The sequence below is a fragment of the Plectropomus leopardus genome, chromosome 9 (assembly GCF_026936395.1).
Source record: "Plectropomus leopardus strain MGB_pleo_1.0 chromosome 9, ASM2693639v1, whole genome shotgun sequence".
NCBI classification, from domain to species: domain Eukaryota; kingdom Metazoa; phylum Chordata; class Actinopteri; order Perciformes; family Serranidae; genus Plectropomus; species Plectropomus leopardus.
Window position 1 is genome coordinate 23,305,003 of NC_142184.1, and position 21,988 is coordinate 23,326,990.

The 21,988-nt window shown below is 39.2% G+C and overlaps 1 protein-coding gene across 2 annotated transcripts in view; it reads right to left on the minus strand.

The window, feature by feature from the left end:
• pex14 (peroxisomal biogenesis factor 14) overlaps nt 1–20,003 on the minus strand; it is a 51,312-nt gene extending 31,309 nt beyond the window's left edge. For both annotated transcript variants that reach the window (XM_088082277.1, XM_042492201.2), the window contains exons 1-2: nt 19,891–20,003; nt 17,240–17,290 (exon numbers count right to left, since the gene is read on the minus strand). In XM_088082277.1, the coding sequence (XP_087938403.1) occupies nt 17,240–17,290; nt 19,891–19,926 (87 nt within the window). In that variant the 5' untranslated portion in view covers nt 19,927–20,003. The remainder of the gene's footprint in view (nt 1–17,239; nt 17,291–19,890) is intronic.
• Nucleotides 20,004–21,988: the final 1,985 nt, after the last annotated feature.

The following is a 21,988-nucleotide window of genomic DNA, read 5'->3' on the forward strand; positions in this document are numbered from 1 at the left end:
TTAGTAAGGACCACAGCTAGCTCAGCGGCAAACTAATGAGGCAAATGTCCATTTGGTTAAAACTGTAGTGGTAGATCTTCAGAGAGAGGAAAAGTGCACTTCTTAGCAGATGACATAAATGCTTTGCACAAGTTCCACCCAGACATCTCAATCAATTATAACCACATTGCACAGATTTCAGTCTTGTCTTGTTATTGACTTATGGATCATCCCAGTTATAGTGTTGGGTAGCACACGGCTGGGCTTTTAGGGGGTTAAGATGGACAGCAGTACAACGCACATTTTGATCGGCAGTGTAAATAAATAAAATACAAATATGGTGAATGTCCTTCCTTTTGGAAATCTATTGAATAATTTTTGGTTAAACTGGCAATTAGGCTCTTTTGTAAAGCTTCTCGTAAAGCTCTGACTGCTAATGCACCAAAGTGCTCCATGTTAAGAGCAATAATCTTTACAAACCAGATAACCAATAGAGTGTCAGGTAAAGCCGAAAAAGAGGGCGAAAACTCAATCACAGGAAGAGATAACATTAACCAACACACTTAAAGAGAGTGAAGTTGATGAACGGACAAGATTACAGCAATGTTATTGAGTTTGAATTGGACAAGACTTTGCACTGCACTCGTCTGAAAATTACAATTGTGATACCTTAAATTGCAAGAAATGAGAATGAAATCTGATTATGTTCGAACCACATGGTTGGACGCCTGAAAGAATCTGTGTAACCAGTTGTATATTTTTGCTTTAACTAGTACCAGCACTTAACTATAATATACAGTAAGACCTATGGATATTTTGTAGGCGTGCATTATTAGGTTGCAGGTTCCTAGCAGCTGGGTAATTCAGACTATCTGTACAGAAACAGCAATGCACTGTACGCATTGTTTCGTAAGGCTGGTTTCAGTGTGTGAAGTTACAGTACGTGTCAGTATTTTGAATAAACAACATTCGAACCACAACATATTTAAAAGATGCCTCACGAAAAATGATTCAAGTCAAGTTTTCAGTCTGAATTATTTGGGCCAACCCAAACCACCAGTTAACACACAATTACTCTGAAATGAAAGTGTTATAAAGTCAAAATGCAATGTTTGCAACTGTGACTTTCCTACCTAAAGGTTCACTGCTTGTGGTTGAGCTCTGAGTCTACTGAACTCGACACATTTTTTTCAATCTTTTTTTAATTAAGAGTAAAAATGGTTACATCAGTCAGACATTTCAGATTTCACGTTTTGTCAAAAAGGCAAATAACAGCCTAAAAGTATTTATTAAGGAAGTGAAACAAAAACTGAAATTATGTAGTAGAAAGTTAAAATAAAGCAAATATTTGGTTTAATGATGTATGTTAGATATTTAGAGATATTTTGATTAATATTTCACATATCTATCACATATCAGAAGTAAAAAGTCACATCTCCTTTTAAAGTTTTTACAGAAAAATAAATTCCCATGCACTTCGTAACACCGTATGTCATCTATTCCACAAAACGGTGCATGTGCACATTATGTCTGCAACAATGAAGACAATCAGAGGACATGATGGAACTAAAAGTTGGGTGGGGGTGCAATGGACGGGCTAAAAGGAAATCATTAGCAAGTATAAGATTCAGTCTCAGTGTGAATCAATTCATTCCAAATTGCCCCGGCCTGTACATTTGAGGAGAAGTGCCCCTGATATAATAACAGACTGACAGACATGAACAAAAATTGTGTTAGGCTGGTCTCAAATTTCCCCCCCAAACACACGTTCGGAGGACCAAAAGCGAGAGAAAGTGAGAGACAGCGAAAAATGAAGCTCTATATTAATTTGGTGCTTTCATGGATGATTTGCTATCAGGGGCAGCTGTCTTAAATGACTTAACCCAATACCTTTGTGATACCAGAGCCCTACCAGAAAGGAATGAAGTTTTAATGCAATTATTGTGTTTCCTTTAGTCGCCTGACTGCTTGATGTGGCCAGCAGTGCTTTTTAATCTTTTTAAAAGAGCAGCTTTAAATGCCCTTCTAATTGTGACATCTTTCCCGCCTTGATGTGACCTTTAGCAGAGGAAGTAAGGCCTCATGGGAGCAGCAATAGGGAATTATTGACCCTGAGAGACATCAGGAAGTGAGGTACAGACCCGACCATTTAGCTAACCTCTACATCTACTCTCATTCAGACACTGCAGGAGCTTCAACAGCTCTGCTGGAGCCGAACCGCTCTGACAATGACTGTACAAAAGGAACTTTTTGTGTCTTTGTGTCTTCTTCTCTATTGGCCAGAGCTTTTCACAGAAGCTGAAATGTAAGAAAATTAAATGAAAATCCAATACCGAAACTCAACTTTGGTCAAATCTGATGAAGGAGTTTTGGTGAAACGTGGGCTTTTTTCTCCTACTTCTAACGTAGTACGAGTTTGTTTAAACTTACTGTTATATGTGTTAAAACATTTGGGTTAACAGAAGAGTAAATACACTGGTTTGGTTTTATGTCTTATTTTTTTCTCTGTCTGTGGTCAGTCTATATCGAATGATTGTAACTTCTGTGAAATTTAAACATCAGAGTCAACACAGATGAAAAAGGGTCATGGAAAACTTCATTGACATTTGCTTTGCAAAGGTTTAAAAATAACATACAGCGCTGTATCACTGTCAGTGATAGAGCCATGGGCAAGGCTACAATCATGACATCAAAAGCGCATTATGCAATTTTTGTAAAGGGGGGTTGGTGGACGGAAATTGAGCTTTTTTCAAGTCCACTGCATGTACAGACTAAACTTTCCATTCAGCAGCATTTCCCTATCAGAGCTCTGTCATCACAAACATGGAAAAGTTGAGTAGGTTCAGCGGTAAGAAACACTGGGGGCTAAAGTACATTTGATCCGGCGAGGACACCATCAAACTGTAAAAACGGTGCAGATAAATACAGCCTTGGGAGTTATACTGGGTCTATCAGGGAAAAAAGAAAAGCTGCCGTTTTCATTCCCCCTTCTGTTTTCAAGATATAAAAAGCAAGGTTTACTATAGTGCAAAATTATATTTCAAAACTGAAGCCATTCATTTTATGATTTAATATTCTACAATTTCTACAATTTCATTTAGCAGACGCTTTTATCCAAAGCGACGTACAACACAAGCAAGAATTTAGACTTAAGGATATGCATGATAATGTCATACGTTTGCTTTATTTCTGATACATTGTAAATTGAAGTTGTAATTATTCTAAAAACTAAAAAAAAAAAAAAGGGGTCAGCAAGTGTTAGTTTTTAAAAATTGTTATTTTTAAATAATATTTCAGCCTTTTTCAAAATCTGATAACAAGACATTTTAGTGCAGCACGAAGAAACAGTAGTTCATGCTCACAGCACAGTGTTTCAAAAATAAGATAAAGCAACAACAAAGTGGCGCATTTCTTTTACTCTCATGAGATCTCAACCTGAAGAGAAACACGTGCATCCAGTCAATTCAAAACTAGCTTGAGAGATAAGGTATGAAGCGGAGTCTGACATTTCTTAATGTGTAACTGTCAGTCGTGCTGCCTGGGGTTGCCCTTGCTAAACTAGCGAGACAGATGACTGTTTAGATAAGGATGGCCCCAGCGGGGCCCTGAGAGCCCCGAGAGCCCTGATGACTAAAGAGCAGCGACTCCGTCAGTGACACCTCACTTTTACGAAAATACTTATATAGCCCACAAATTCCTTTTAATTCAGGTAAAAGGGCCCAAATCATAAGTCTGGAGCTGCTCTGAGAGATGAGGGTCATCAGAGATTAACCCATGGCACTTTAGCAGTGGGGGTGCAAGAGGGGAGTCGCAGCGGAGCACAACAAACTACTTAGCCACCACAAAACATTCCAGCCCCTTCTCAGCTGCAATCCAGTAATGGATACTTCCTCAGCTCCTCGATTGGTCAAAATGTTTTCATACAATAATTTAATTCAGAAACACATTTACAAAGCAGGAGTAATCAATTTTAATTAGTTGATTTTTTTTTCATTCGCATAAAATTTAATGTACTGCCATCGATCTCCTTTGTTCTTTAATGCAGTGCCTCTTTCCTGTAATTCGAAGCTTTTCTTTTTCTTTTTCTTTTTTTTTCTTTTACAGTCAATGATGACATTCTGTGACAAGCAGTGCTCTTCAGTGTGGGGGATGAGCGTTACTTTACACGAGTGCTAGCGATGCAACTTTAGACCTGTGGAATGAGCTAAATAATGTGGTTGTATTTTGGTTGCGAGATACATATGAAAAGTTTTGTTAAAAAATTCAAACCAAACACGTGAGGAAATGTTTAAAATGCAATAATATAATATAAAACTGTGTATAAACTTTGGTAACTGATTTTGCTGTTCTTGCTGACATAAATTTTCTTAATATAAAAAATGACAAATTTAACTAATTTTATTTTACCAAATAATTATGCACCAATTTCAAAATGAACAAAACTATAATGAATTGAAAGTCACAAGCCTTTTAGTATGAATAATTACAATAATAATACAATAATTAATTACAATAATAGGGGAATGAAAAATGTGTTAAGAAAAAGGGATTTACACATGTATTACCAAAAGTTCAAAAATGATGCATAAATTATATGAAAAAAACTACGGCCACTCATCCTTTGCTCACTTGATTTTAATAAAAATGACAAATTGCACACTTTAAAAAGGAACAACAAAAACTGCATCAATGTCAAAAAAAACTATTCAAACATTTACATTTTGACATATACGTTTTTAGCCACAATAAACTGATCTGCATGATTCAGTTGAAAGTTCCTTTGTGAACTGAAATGAGAGAAGCAACCGGCTACAGTCACATGAACGAACACAAAGGCTTTTCTTAAAACTGCCACTGCTCTGCGTGTTGTCCTTCATATCATCAAGGCCCGCCAGCCTTTCACATTCAATTAGTTGATTGAGGCAAAACGCAAGCGGCACCAGCAGCAAACAACGTGAAGCTTGTGTCCAAGCGACACACCACAGAAGTTGTGTTGTGGTGTCACAAGGAGAGCCGCCTCCATCACAAGCAACTTACAGTGACAAGCCTATCCTCCTCTGTTGATCCAAACTGCTCCTCTCACTGAGGCAGCACCCACCCAAAGACACACACAAACACACACCCCGTAATACACACACAGCAAAGCAACTTGAAGTGAACCACTGCGATAGGCAAATAGAGCAGGGAGCCGGGGTGAAGATGCAGTGAGTTGGCATCAGTTTTGTGTGCAGTCCTTTCAGCGTGCCAAATTGACTAATAAAACTAGAATGGAGAGGCCAGTGACAACAGAGAGAGAGGTGTCCTTTTATTGATCAAATTATTCCTTCTGGGGTACATTGTGCCACCGGATGAGAATATGCTCACAAAGACAACCAGGCAGATTGTGACATTCCAGTGACATTATAATCGTGCGTCAACCCGTCTCCAGTCAATAGGCTGAATGCACTAATCGTGCGTCTTGGATCAGCAATTTCATGGTCTTCAAAGGGGGCCAGGAATTGGTGGCATGACCCTCCACACGGGGTGAGACCCCGACTTTCCTCAGCGAGTGCCACAGAGAGAAGCAGAGAAGGATGGTGTTAAAGGGAGACACATCAAGGCAGGAGCGGAGCCACAGAAGATTAACATCGCCATCTACTGGTCAGGGGTGGTATGAGTGGAGTTAAAGGGGGGAGGAAAGCCTGGCAGTTTACCCTTGCGGCCTGTCTTTCACTGAGACCTGTCAGAAACATTTAGACACACTTGCCAAGACAATGGGCCACACATCGACAGCGGCAGATAAGACAGAGTGGAATCACCATCAAATGAGGGAGGAAACTTAGAGCAGGAGGCCTTCGTTTGGTTTTGGAGAAAGAGAGCAGGCAGAGTCTGTTCCTGATCATACTAAGTGACAAAGAAAAATGTTGGCTAATTCGCCTTTTCTGGAGGCTTCCAGCTGCCAGTAAGAATCTAACCTCGAGAGTAGGATAAGCATAAAAAGAGTGCGGTGCTGACAGCGTCAGAAAACAACGCTCATCGGGGTCGCAGAAGTAGCAGTTCTCTTTCTTCTCATTTAACCAGATGCCAGAGAGGATACAAACTCGACAGCTCGTCAGATCGGATAATAACTCTTCATTTCAGCCTTTCTGAGTCAATGAGGCTACACACTGGAAATTTCATTGGTTATAAAATGTCATAAAGTGACAACAGCATGTTTGACATTTGGTTTATGCCACACCTAAACGTAATCCACCTCTTCTGAGAAGTTCAGACAGAAATTTCAGGTTTTGCAACATGTTTTGCTGATGCCGATTGTAAATAACTATATGTGACATGACAACGATAGAAATCGGCACACCTACTCCTATACAACTCCATTCATCTGCCTTAATTCACAAACGTCACACAGTGTTCTTACATTTATATTCTTTTGTTAAACCTCACAGTATTACATTTCCATGTATTTACAGTGATCTCTCTCTTATATTGTTCCTAAAGAGGCACTTAATGTACCGTCTCCTTCCAAAGAAGGCCATAACCAATAATTAATCCAAAAAAACAAAACCAAGTCAAAACATGTTGCCTCTCCTTTAAAAGGATCTCTCCTAAAATGGGAAGATTTAATCAGATCAAAACACCAGAAAAAAAAAACCTGAGTAACAAGAAAGGAATGTTGCACGTCACTCCTGCACAGCACCCATACTTTCAGTGACTGCATGACAATCAGACGCGGTGGTCAAAGTTTAGGGCGTCAACACCCGCCTGAACTCTGTATCAACTCACGTGGGGATGGGGAAAATACATGTTTTAGCAGGCTCCTCCAAAAGAAAGAGGAGAGGAGACAACCCACAGTGAACCACTATAATGTCACGCGGGGTGGCGTGTTACAGCAAAGGGGCTGAGTTGGCAAGCAGCTCAGCAGCAGACGTGCACCTGTTCTGACATTTTCTGTCGACCTTGACACAGAAAACACATGACAATGCCACTCTCTGCATTTCAAAAGTACAGGCTGTTTGACGAAGCCCCTTCACTTCCCCTTTTCTCGTCCCCACGATACCTAAAACTACTTTCTGCACAGAATGGGAACGAGAGAAAAGCATGACGTAGTCCATTAGACGTGAGGAGGGACGGACAGGAGGCAAGTCAGGGATAAATAGGGAGTAATAAGGGGAGACATACAAATATCTGACTCATATTTGGGGACAAGCGAAGAGTGATTTGCTCTTTCCACAGGATTGCAGGCCACCACAACCTCCCTAAAAATCCCAAATTCCACAGTAAACACAACATGGAAGGAACAAATAGGCCTCAGTTTGTCTTCTATTTATTCTCTTTCGATCATCTCATTTTCACCCTTTCTTTTGAAGTTCATGATGGAGCTACAATGCATTCATCCATCTGCTGTTTTAATCAAAGAGAAAGCAAAGTATAGCTGCCAGGAGAGCTGCACAGGAAAACAAATGCAATCTTCCTGTTAATCACTGCATTAACAAGAAGTCGACAGTCTTGACGCACATGCCAGGGAGGCAAGCCAGTCCAGGTGTTGGATAATTGTCAGTTGTGCAAGTGGCTACGGTTGCTTTTTTACTGTGCCAGCCTCTGTTTCACTGCTGGTCTACACTTGTGCCCCACCTTAATGATAGCTTTTAAAAGTCCTCTTTCTGCTGAAGACTGCATACAGACACAAAGAAGTCTTGGCAGGGGTTTCTCCACACTGACTGTAGTGGACTATGGATGAAGGCTTAGACATCCCGCTATAATCAGTGCCAAGTGAAGTGTAGCTCAATTTTAAAGACGCATGAGGGGCGTCTAATTCAAATGAAAGGCCTAAAACCACTTGAAAAAAGACACGCACCTTTCCGAAAAACAAGTCCATAGATCCTCTTTCTAGCAAACAACCATATATTAGAAACACATCACAGTAGCTTAGAAAACAACTTGTCAAGACAGAAACTCAGAGATGATTCACTTGTTTTTTTTTTCATTCAGAAAAATAACGTCATTCTGAGAAGAGGAGATGAATTGCAAGCCAGGCTCAACTTTTCATTACAACGCAGCGAAAACTTTACTGTCAACGCTCCTCTGTATCACACATCTAAAGTTGGGCTAATTAGAGTGCAATATTTTTCACTTAAGTGCTCTATTTTGGCTGGTTTTAAGATAATTTATCTCAGTTTCTGTATTCCGTCACTTTCATTTGAGCCTGGAGAGTAGCCTACTATCTCTTTTTTACAGATTCCCCAGATAAAGCCACAATCTCAGGGCGCCACACACAGAGAAACTCTGAAATCCCATTAGCATTTTGCTTTCATTATTTTTAATCAAACCCAGAAAACTGACACATATTAATTAATATCCATTACCAGTTTTTGCCCCTCACCCAGAGAAGACGTTGGGGGGGAAAAGAAGCAATTAACTTAACAAAATAATCAAAAAAATTGTTTCAGAAATCCCTGATAAATGTCATGTGAGGTCCCGTCTAAATGTAAGAAGTGTAATACATTCTTGCTGTCATATTCCATTAAACTGCTATTACAGTCTTGATAGAACTATTAGTCACTACATTATTAATAACATTAATGTATTTACATTTTTGGTGTACAAGCCTGCTTTCATGCAATAATTTATGAACCAGACTTCAGATATGTTTTAACGTTCCCCATCTAGGCTCTTTTGTGTTTATTATTGATTGTGAAAACAGTCAAAATTCCAAGTCAAATCCCCCGTCTGCCCTCCCCCCGCCCCCCTTAATGTATTGGAGTAGGCTGTTTACATTAAAGGGACTGGAATAAAGTGCATTTACATCTGAAGCATAACTTCATAATTTACATTCCAACATTTATTAGAGGTGACAAACGAGCATTTGGTCCACTCGTGATTTTCCACAATGCAGCACTCATTCAATCCATATAAATTACAGCTGGGCTAGGGAGTGCAAGAGCAAATTATTTTATTATATTTATGCATGTATGACTCTATAGGGGGTTACTAAGACAAACAGGGAATTACTTGATTAGGCCAACTGTGGTTAACAAAGAAAGAAATATGAGACTGAGGACCCGGTCAATCAAATTTCAGCATTATTTAAATGTTTGGCCTCAATTCAAAAAAATCTCAAATACACAGATCTTAGTGTAAAAGCTTTAGATTTTTACGATTGGTGTATCTATTAAAGGAGTAAACTGCCTACTCTGTTTTAGCTACATTTTACAGCAGACTGCTGTGTATTTATACAGTATAAAGAGCTCTTTTAAGTATTGCTGTTGCAATAGCTTACGCTGAGCTAGAACTAATATTATTCAATTAAAAGAAACTTGCCTAAAAGGCAGTATTATATTACATAATTGGATAGGGCAGCATTTTCAGAAGTGTAGTTACAAATGCACTGAGGGGATCCCAGCATTTGAACAAATATCTGACGCTGTAGGGGAGCTTGCCGACAAATTAACAGCTAATAACTTACTGGGAAGCCAGATAAAAAGAGAAAAAAATGTTCCCCAAAGTGTCAATTACAAATAATTTTTCCTCTGATTTCCACACTTGTGAAAGCGTGATGTGCTAAAAAGCATTTGTGTGCCCAAATTGCCTGTTGTTCATTTGTTTCTTGTTTTTGTTTTTTGTTTTTCACACAAACACACTGGATTCATTCACAGGGAAATAATTCAGCAGCACCACAGGATTGTTTAGGATGGCTCTGAAAGCATATGGCTCCCTAGTGAGAGCACTCGCTGGTCAGAGAGGCGAGAGACAGACAGACGGGTGCAGGGGACAGGGGGAAACGAGGGGGGATTCAATCAAATTCATGTTCATTAAAATCAGAGGACATCACAAAAATTAGAAAGATGCTGACAAATCAAAGGGTCTCAGTACCTGAATTACCATAGTCATTTACTTATTAAAGCCAGGATGCTTCCTGTCAATCAAGAGCCATCACATTCTCCATTTGCGGCGGAAAGCCAGCGTAATTGCTTCTCATACTAATCAACACAACTTGTGTAATTATGCCTTGAAAGTGACATTGGAGGCTGAGAGCGATGTGAGCAGTCTTGACAGCGGAGACATCTCAGATTCATCGGGAGATTTCCAGCCTCGCTGCGAGGAGACAAGCCACTCTCAGACCAAGTTACTCACTCGAGCAGTTTACAACCATAAACACAAAGAAAAGACGATAAATCAAGCTGAAGTAATTACAAAGCAGAATAGAGAGTATAAAGGAAGCTCAGCTCAATAAGGCCACTTTCCCAAGTATATTGAGGCAAAATGACTAAGCTGTAATTAAACTGGTGTCGTATTTCTATCATTTCTTAAGTAAACATATTATGACAGTTCACTAAATTGTGGGAGAATAGGAAATTACAGCTCTGTTACCATGCTGTTTACATTAATATACTTGCTGAGACGAAAACCCTACAAATAAAGCTCTAAGTATTCATTAAAGTTTATTGAATTCGGCTTAATCATAGACTTTACATGTGTCTCCAGAATGAACTTTGGGTAAAACTAGCTTTAACATTCCTCTGAGCATTGGAAAACTATCCAAACCATATTTCCCAGGCTGCATCTGTCACTAGTCACACTGCGGCCCAGCCAGGAAGGTCAGAGTGAGGTCAAATTACTGCAACAAATCACAAGCCACGGGCCACGACATGAGACTCTATCTACATAAAATATGCGTATTATTGACATACACTGACAACAGCTTCTTCTTCATTTACTATGAACTTTACAGTGAATTAAAGGATTTCAACGCTCATGAAAATCCAAAGACAAAGGCGCTATTGTCAGAGTTTGCAATGCAAATCTAGTCTGGCTCAGCACATAAAGCAGAAACTACAAAATAAAATAAAAATGTACAAAATGGGCTGGACTCATCTGGGCTCATCATTTTCAAGGAGGTGGGAGGAACCATCAGAAGAAAAAAGTCACCAACATCAAAAAGAAGGCAACTGATAATCCTGGCGTACTATGAGGGGAATAAGGGTAATGATTTCATCTCCGAGCAGAAACAAGATGAGAGATTTATGACTTGTAAAAAGTTCAAACGACAGAAAAACCAAAAATCCTTGTCTGTGTCATTCCCCGCTCATGACCTCCAAACTTTAGCACATGTTGAAGACAAAGTGAAGAAATGCTCTTTTGTGGCCAACTATGAGAAAAACAAGTACAGTTACCGCCATAGAAAACAGAAGCTTTTACAGGAAAAGCCTGTGTGATTCACCCTCTGCGTTCAACTCTAATGAGTCAAAAAGTGTGACCTGCACTTAAACAAGAAGTCACAGCCAGAAGCTGTAAACTCATTTTCCCCATCCGAGCCAGCAACGTCGGCAGGACCTGGAAGATGTGCTCCGAGCATGCACGATAAATCTGACGTGAAATCATAATCATAAAAGCAATTAGCTGACCCTGCGCCACTCGTCCTTGGACATGACAGTGAGAATTCATACAGAGTCCTCTAAGGAGGCTGGCTGCCGGGTTGGGCGAGGAGGGGAAAAAGTGCAACACAGCAACAATAAAATGGAGGGCCCTTCCTGTATCATTAACCACCGAAACAAACAGCGCATGATGCACAATGAGTGTTGCGCCGAGAAACAGAGAACTGAGCTTTTATGCTTTTCAAAAGAAAACTTCACCATGACCACTGAAACAAACCGTGGTGGTGTGCAGATGTTTCATATGTGAAACTATGGGCATGGGAAATTACATACAATGAACGTCATGTCAACAATACATCCTATGTTACTCTGTATTCAGATTTAAAATAAGTTCAGTGCTTTACACACGCCTGTGCCTCTGCAGAGCGTGCAGCATGTTTACGCGTAATGTGACAGGATACTGACTCTACTGAATGTGAGATGGCAGGTTTATTCGACTTTGCTCTTTCAAGGAGCGTGTTAGAAACTGAAAAATCTCTCTTCACACACCTTCACATGCGCGCACGTGCACGTGCGCACACACACACACATACACACACACACACACACACAGAGAGAGAGAGAGTTCCTTGCCATCACTTCCACCCAGTAATTACAGCGAGGCCGAACTAGTGGCTGCCACCTAGTGACCGTCTTCTCCAATAATCATGAAATATCTCTATGGCTCGCGCCCCCACTCGGACCATAACTCTCCTTTACTGCAGACAGCTCCAATAAAGGATTACAATTACAATTAAAGTAATGAGCAAAGAGGAAAAAAGGAAAATCTCAGAGAAGGTTCCCTTGACTAACTAAATGGTAGCCTAGTTTCTTGACAGAATGGAGATACCATACCAGACTCATTACTGGCTCCCATTTCTTATTCTGCCCCAATAATTAATTTGGGGCGTGTTGAAACCCAGAGTCCTCAAAAATTAAAATAATGGTTTTGAAAGTGATGAATGTGAAATGAATTGAAATATAAATGATCGAATAAAAGATTAACTTCTTGTTATTTTTGCTTTATGGTGGTGGAAAAGTAAAAAGGTTAAAATCAATTAAAATGCACTAGATTTTCTGCTTTTTGAAAACTGTCCCAGTCCTATAATCCAGTGACGCAAAAACACACACAGAGGTTAGATTGGTGTTAAAAACACACATATTTCCACAAACACATGTTCAATGTGGGAAGTCATTAAGGACAAAAAATAACTGAGTCAAGACCCGAGAGTAACCTCTGACTTCCTGGTATCACCACTGTGTTACATTTGTGTTACACCCACGCATAACTGGAGAAAAAAAAACTCTTTTCAGAGCTAACATATGAGGAACATCTGTCTGCCTGCGACTCGTGGGGCTCAGCAGAAGAGCAGTCGGGGGGAGGGAGGTGAACTGAGGAGAAAAAGAGCCAGAAAAAGACAACAGGGGCCGGTAGCAGCGGCAGTGCCTTCATGTTGCTAGCTGGACCGATTACTGTTGGCACGTCCTCTGCCAACCTGCCAGGTCCCCCACAACTCCTGCACTTAACACACTGCTCCTTTTTCTCCCTCTACAGTGTGATGGCTATTGCAGAGGGGCTACGGAAATTTGGAGACTGCTGAGCCAAAACAGATCACTTCAAAGCGGCTTATTTAACGCTTGCTAAATTTTTCATCACAGTCGCTTAATATCCTGGGGAAGGGGAGCTTTTGAAGTTGCTGTGAGACCGGGGATGTTCTTCTCACAATTCTTTTCCCCCTCCCATTACCACCCTCCCTCTGCTGTACTAAAACCCCCAAACCTAAATACATACGCGCACTCTGTTAGCACAACGTATGCACACACGGAGGTGTGGTACAGATGCACCACCTGCACACACTAACCACACGCTTGCATCCCCACACACATCCCCCTTTCATTTAAGGCCTGAGATTTTCAGAGAGCGGAGAGTAAAGGACAGGCCTGAGTCTACCAGAGATATCCCAAAACAGTTAGCATCCTATTTGGTGAGTGGTCAACTCTCCTGTAGATCTGCTACACACCAACACAAACCTTTATACACACACACACACACGCCAATAAAATTTGTGGCATTTTTGTGCTTGATGTTCGGAAAACCAACTGCTGCTACTACTGTTAACCACTGTCGACTGTGGACTCTTAAACTTTGAACTTGATAAAACTAAACTTTTTAAACTCTATTAATAATTTTGCACAACCTGCACAAAACTGTGCAGCTTTTTCTGAAACAGCTATATTGCACATATTTGTTATGTTAAAGCACTTTTTAAAAGTATCTTTGTCATACCTTTATTGACCTTTATTATACCTTTATTTATTTTTCTCTATTTTTAATTTATGATATTGACTGTTGCAGAACGCTGCCTTATATTTATTGCTCTTAAAATGTTTAGTATATGTTAAATGTGTGCAACCCAAAAAAAAAAACAAAGCATATACCTGGTAAATGAAAACCCACTCGGCAATAAATCCTTTTATGATTCTGATTCAGATTTAATTTACGGACAAACTGACTGTGGTCCAATGATTTGCTGATTGTATTTTTCATACATGATAGTAAAACAAAAACCTTAAGTTTTTTGGACCGGTCGTCAGATAAAACAAGGAATTTGAAGATGCCACTTGAATGACATTTTTCAGTATTTTCTGACATTTATAGATAAAAGATTAATCAAGAATATAATCAGCACATCAATTGATAGTTAAAATATTTTTTGTTGAAGCCCTGATGTTCATATTGACAGTGAAAAGACATTTTGGGTATAATTGCTCTATTTTTGTTTTAATCTAAACTACAATTTCTGAGAAAAAAAATCATTAGCAATGTGGATATGTTAGCAGTCAAATAAGTAAAAAAAAAAGAGCATTTAAATGTAATCCCATTCAATATTTACTCTAATATCACTATAAAGTCCCACGCTATTGATATTATGTTGACATATTTCCTGGTTTCAGATCTGAGCCTGTTCTCCTAAAATGTGATCAAAGGCTATAACTATTGTTGTGATGTGTTTGGGTGCATTTGACAGCAATGAGGACAAAGTGATCGCAGTAGATGAGGGGTGAGTGCAGGGTGTCACTGCACGGAGAGAGCACAAAGACTACTAGGGAGACACCGGCAAGAGACTGGCAGGGGTAATGGCCATGGCAGCAATGAGAGGAAGGTGGGAGGGAGGGTGGGGGTTATAGACGGAGACGAAGCAAGCCGGGGTGAGAGCGAGCAAAGAGCAGCGCCAGAGGCAACGGCAGCAGCAGCGGCTGGCAGCGACTGGTATACCAGTCAACCCTGGAACACACACTCAAACAGCCTCCCTCACCCTTTTTTTTTCCTCTCTCTCTCTCTCCCACTACAGGTTCAGACCTCTCCCTCTGGTCTGGATGGTGGCAAAGGCTGTGGCACCAGCCCCTGAGCTGGGCCCTCTTGCCACAGAGGAGAGCCCACGCCACACAAGTGTGCCAGGGCCTGCTGATCTGGGCGAGGTGAGTCAGAACCTGTTAACATGACTGGTGTCCCCAGCCTGACACACTGGCTTGTCTGACATGCACATGTGCACATAAATGTTATACAAACGTGTGTGCTCTCTCTCTCTCTCTCTCTCCCTCTCTCTGCCCTCCCAACCCTGCCAGCACTCCCTTTCCTCTCATCCAGATAAAATCCTTTCAGACATAAATTTCAATTATTCACCTCATCCAAATAATGCCATGTGACAAGAATTATCCCTACTGTAATAATCCACTTAACTGGGAAAGAGCAGCTCATCAAAAAGAGAAAGGAGAAAAGGGGCTGGAAGTGAGGGTGGTGGTGGTGGTGCGGGGAGACTTGTCAACCAGTCTCGAATCAGGACCCTCATAACAAGAATTTCTTCCCTTTTTGAGGAGGCAGTCTTGAAGCGCACTGGGATGATGAAATTGAAGTAAATTGAAAGAAAGCCTGGGAGAATGCTCCCACAATCAATAACCCCAGGATTAAATTAGCCTTGGCATGAAGGGATGATGGGGGGAGGATGAAGAGTGAATGGTGGTGAATGACATTGAGACATGTATGCTGAACAATACAGCACTCCTATAACCTGGATGCTGTGTCCATACAAGGACAGCGAATGTACCTGTGATGTATTCCATCCCACTTAGCAATGAGACAGTCCCGGCTATAATCGTTGTCATCACTCGAGCCGCCCGGTCAACGTCTAATGAACACTTTCCTTCACACGTTATTGAAAAACAACTGATGTTTATTGTCATTAAATGTTAGCAGCTTAGCGTGTATTGCACAACTTGGACAACTTATGAAGACTCTGAGAGTTAATGGGGGAACAAAAACATTATTCAAATAAAGGGCTGTACTTGACTCAGAGTTGTGCAAATGAAATCTTATTTGACAGTTCAAAACAAATATTCGACAATTCTTTTTCTTCCCCCCCACATAAAGTTTTAGATTTTAAACAGAGCTCAGTGGGACATTCAGTGTGACGCTCAGTGTGACAGCGGTTTTCATGTAATATAGTAAACAAACTAGGCGCTAACTGTGGATCGGCAGTGTGCAAAAGCATTTTTGTCGACACTAAATATCAAACAAAATCCAGAGACTGTGTCATATTAAGTTGTTGCGAGCTGTAAATTCAACAATTCAAAGCAGAAGAGAGAAGATAATTATTTCTTAGAGTCTCAGGGTGCAGGGCTCTCCCCCTCTGTGTCACCGCCTCTACCAAAGAGTATTGTAAAAGTCATGAACGCTCACATCACAGCAAAATCTGGGAACTAAAATGTCCCCAGAAGTACAATGCACAGCATACTGACTATCAAAAAACAAAACAAAATGGCTGATCGACTCCAAACAATCTCGGTCAACTCAGGGGTCTCTGACTGATGATTCGAATCTCCAACTTTCAGGGCTCAGCCCTATTCAGATATAATATTTCTTAAAACTGAATATCCATAATTGCATTACCGTAATGCAGCAATGAAGCAATATTTACAGATTATTTTAATGCAGAGTACATCTTCTTTTCACAGACATGCCGTGTGACTGAAACAAAGTCTATAGTTGATAAAAGTTTGTTTAAACTATTTTTTTCTATTGGTGACTATTGACTATTGGCAAACTAATTTAAAATCACCCTGGACGCAATTGTGGATCACACTCATACTAATAAAACAATGGGCTTAACTAAAGACCACAAAGGTATGAAGTAAAAGTTTTACGCTTAACATGATTAAAGCAACCGTGAAACAACTGTGACTGCTGAAATAGACCTTTCCTACATGCTTTTTACTCTCTAAAGACAAGGAACATGAAGTACACTCTCATTATGGGCTTGGGGACATCAGTGTGGCGCTGTGACTGGCTGCTAATTGGAAGCCTTCAACACTTGATCTCACAGGGGAATGTGTAATATCATCTGATTAGCCAAGGAAAAGTAGTTTGTTGATGAAAAGATGAAAACAAACTTCTTTAAGTCACTAGATCATAAAAAAAACAACTGTTCCTCAAGTCAGCATACTCTTGCCAAGAGTATGCTAACTTTCATTCTCTCCAAACACTACAGCAGCTGATTTCACTGGTTGGCACACAATCAGAGCGGCAGAGCAGGGATATCAGCTGCTAAAGTGTTTGAAAACTTACATTCTCTGGGGCATTGATAGTTCACAGTTGAGAGTCATGTCATGCAGCATTTATCAGTTTTAGAAAATATGCATGTAAGCAGAACATGGTTTATAAGATTAAATGACGTGACAATCATTTAATCTAACCTGCTTCTATTTCTATCTAAGATGCACTTACATCAAATAGGCATACTTAAATTCTTTTGTTATTATAGTCCATATTGCCTTATCAGTCTAGTGAATTGTATTAAATACTGAGACCTTACCAGTGTTTCTCTGGGGGGAGTTGCCGCAACATCTCCAGGTGCAAGGCCAGGCTAGAAGATAAACAAACACTTGTGTTAGAGTGCCATCTACTGGAGAACAGAGAATATGTTGGTTTAATAGAGAAATGATTGGATAGCGGCAGTGGTGGAAAATAACTTGGGACATTTACACAAGTACTAGGGCTGCACAGTATACTGTTTTTTTACCATCATTATGATGTCAACTTGCACAATAAACACATCCCGAAAGACTGTGATATTGCAGAAAGTTTTTCGAGTTAATTAAAAGGGGAGTATCAGTAGAAAACTGCACATTAAAAAGAAACTTATTTTTAATATGTACCTTTTGTGTTCAGTTCAATGTTCAATCTGTTCAATAAAATAATGTTGATAAGTTAAAGCATCGTGCACATCCAAAAGTGATAAAAACTAGGTGCTGGACCAAGCAAAAATAGATATGAGAGAATCCATAAAGTCTGCAAAGTCCGCACACTCGTGCATGCTCGCATGAAAATCTATTCAGTTACCTCCACACGTGTGAAACACATGTTTCGGGCATTAGCCCTTTCTTAGACATGAGGAACGCACCAGTATACAGACTTTATTCTGGGGACTTTATGTGCCAAACAAGCATGTTCTCAGGTCAGAGCATCTCTGTAACACCATAATGTTTAATATATAATAGTATGTTGTGACACATTTTACTTTCAATAAAAAATTGCAGCTACTGCAGATATTTGGATATTGCACTTGGCCATATTGTAATTTCAATGATATTTCAGTTAATTGCTCATCCCAAAATAATTTTCTGTCTTTTTTTTTTTTTTTTAATTTAAAAAGCAATTTGCTGTATTTTAGCGGTATACTGAAAGCAGCGGCACGGCAGAAATGAATACACTTTTATATCTGTTTTGTTTATCAAGTAATATCACTGCAATATATTCAAAACTATTATTGCATATTTTACTAAAATCATGCAGCCCTATCACGTACTGTATTTCAGTACAATCTTGAGGTATTTGTACTTTTCTTGAAAATTTCCTTTTCTGCTACTTTATACCTCTACTCCATGACAATTCATAGATAAATATATTGTACTTTCTACTACATTAATTTAATACCTACAGTTTGCAGATTCGGATTGATAACACAAAATATAATTAACAAATAATTTACAATGCACTATCATCAGTTAAGATAAAAGTTTATCAATTCTGAAAGAACATCTTTAACCTCATACATTTGACAGCTTCGAACAACTTGTCAGTGTAGCAGGAGAGTAGACAACAGCAACATTTCTGTCATTTGACTGTTTTTTACAAGGCTTAATAATTTGTTAAACACACTTACAATAATGTTTTCACAATACTGGAATTTCTAACTTTGACACAACACCTTGAAAAACATAAATATTCATTCCCACTTTCGATATCAAGGGGAAAAATTTACATCAAGGGCATGCAATAAAAAATTTGTAGTAAGAGGTAATTATCATAACGGTATAACATGACTAGGTGACTTTTCTTCTCACATTGAGTAGCAGAGAAGGCAAATTGACTGTTGTAAACATTTACAATAAAAAAAATGCAAGAGAGCGCAACTAGTGCTAGTGTACCTATACTTTGCAAAATGAGTATTGTAACCATTTCAATTTCAATATTCAGTATAAATATGTAGCGATAAATCAATATTGTTTTGACAACATCAATGTGAATGGGTGAATACAGAAAAAATAGCCATTTGTGTTGTATTTGTTAAACCCATTTAACACAGAAGAGTAACAACAAGACAAAATCTTAATATATATGTGCATATGGTCTAGATATTTATGGACAGATATTTGTGCTCATGCATGGTTTTATTAATTGGAAAATAAGTAAAAGTTGTGTAAATGTTGCCATGCATAACAACTATAAATTTAGTTTGGCTCTTAACTTTCTTTCCTGGTTATCAGTCTCTAGATTAAATCAACATCAAATCTATCTTGTGTCGGTTCTGAATTATTCACATTTTTTTCAGGATAACATACATGTTTTATGTGTATCCAGAGCATGTTATCCAGAAAACATATTTGTTTGCTGAAACTTACAACAATTTTACAGGTAGAAGCAAAGTGTAAAGTTGTGCTTGATTATATGAACAGGCAACAGCTTACAATAACACGTATTTCTCAGAATAATCAATGCTTGTCAGCAATTTACACCAACAAAGTGTTAGTAGAGAGCCGAGCACAATCCCTCAGGCTTGTCTGGCTTACAGTGACCTTTCCACATCATGTCATTAACTGCACATAATAAGACACAGACAAGACCACATAGTCAGATGGATGGACGAACATTTGGTCATAATAAGTGGCTAACTGACTAGGTGAGCAAGCCACACAAGTTTTGGCAACATGTGGGTGAAGCATTACACCGTCAGCTTGGCCCTTCGTGTCCACTTGTCATCACAAGCAGTCAACTTTTGAAGCGTTGCAGGAGCTAGCTAGCATGCTAACTAGCAAACACGCTAATCTTCGCTAGCAGAGCAGGAGTAATGGTGAATAAATATATTGAGAGCATTTAAGTCGCTCAACATGTAAATATATTATACGAGTGGACTGTCGTATCTGGACATCAAGTGTTAAATGTTTTAAGAACATAAATGCAGACCTGTGTTGCTCGATCAGGTTGGTCGGTGGATGCCATCTTCCTATCCCTCCTTGTCTGCTTTCAGGCTGCTCGAGTGCACCGCGCTCGACTGCTTTTCCTGAAGGATCTCAGCGGTCCAAAAAGTGACAATAGTACTCATTAAAGTTTATAATAATAATAATAATAATAATAATAATAATAATAATAATAATAATAATAATAATAATGATTATGATGATAATAATAAAGACAACTTAATCAGATTATTGGCCAAGTATGTGTAATAGGCAATAATAATGCACTACTTAAAAACACAGCCTAAGTAGTTAACTAAAACTATTTCTTGACACAAGGACCCTTAACAACAGTCATGTCCAAAAACTGGCCCAGGGCCCAATTGCGTCCCTCAGAATGATTTTAAATGACCCTTGGCTTATTTTAGAAAATATAGTCTAAATATAGCCTATCATTAACACAATATTGGTTAATCAAGCAAGATCACTTTGCATGTATTTTCATTCACCTCACAATAGCAGAATTATCATGCAGTTTGTAGACATGCACCAAGCTACATGGGCGAAACTAATGTGCTTTGACAAACAGGAGATAAACAGACAAACTAATGATTACCTAACACCAGATATTTTCAGCTAGTAGCAGACATCACCATGGCAAGGAATAATAAAGTTGACAACAATGGCTGATGTGGTGGAAAGATGATAACTTTTTCACTTAAAGATGAAACAGTTGCCTTCTTGTTATTTGTATGTGATTAAAAATTTTAAAAAGCACATGATACCAGACGCTGATGGCCCGAAGGTATTTTCACATTATCTAAACAGGCCTCCATTGCCCACATACGAAAAAGTTAGGACACATGTGGTCTACAAGATTAATAGGCTAATAGGCTATAGCAGGGGTACTCAATTTGCAAAATCATAGGGAGCCAGGAGCCCATGCAGCAGCCCTGCACAAGTCAGGTGTAGGCAGGGGTGGTTTGTTTTTGTTTTTGTTTCATTTGAGGACATTCAGGGCTTCTCCTCAACCACTTTCAGGGGTCCAGGGGGATCTTCTCTTGGCTATTTAAAAAAAAAAAAAACACCAACTCTGTTGTGATGCTATTTATACACTTTGGCTCCATATGACAGTTAACATACAAAAATCCCAGAGTGAGCCAATTTATTTTCATTGTGAATTAGAAAATAGTAGGGGGGCTTCCTAGCACCCGACCACAGGCCAGGTTTGGCCCACAGGCCATAAGTTGAGTATCACTGGGCCACAGGAATGGCACTAGATCTAGTGTGTTGTATTTAGGGGCTTCAGTTGGCAGAAATGGAGTATAATATTCCTATCTATGTTTTAATCAGTGAAAAATAACTTGAAACTATGAGACTTCTTATGTTTTCATAACCTTGGAATGAGCCATTTATATCTACATAAGTAATGGGAGCTCCCCCACTATGTTGTACAGTAGCCCAGAATAGACAAATATAACTCTAGCTCTATAGGATCATTTATGTTTTTGCGTTTTAGATGGAGATGTTGTGCTTTAGTGGTGCATATTCCTTGCCAGGGTCCAGACCTTTGAATCTGCACTCTACTGAGTTCAGGTAGACTATTTTTTTATTTCATATCTTTCTTTCTGAAGGTGGAAACTGATTGAAAAACCTAAACAATTCTATCTGAAATCAGGCAAGTTGTGCCCTTTATCTGTTTGATGATCCAGCTTCGCCTGGATGACTGCTCCAACACAATCCTGTCAATCAAAGCTGGTATGACTGATATATATCTCCCTGTATAAACTGTAATAATAATGGAACATTAATCTTTATAATCGCCACCAAGTGACACATTGAAAGGAGTTAAATTAGCTACTGTGACCATAATGTCTTGTGAAAAGACAAGGCTGTCTTGATATTTCTCGAGAGAAATGAACAGACCAGTCAAAGTTAAGACTCCAAGGAAGACAAAGGCTGTGTCAAAAATCACCCCCCATTTACTAGCCTACATAGTGCACTACATTTACCATCTGCCTTTCTTTTCTTTTTTTTGACAGAGAGAGTCTGAATTATGAGTGTGCAGATGTATCCACTATATAGTGACCTTTCCCATCTTTAAA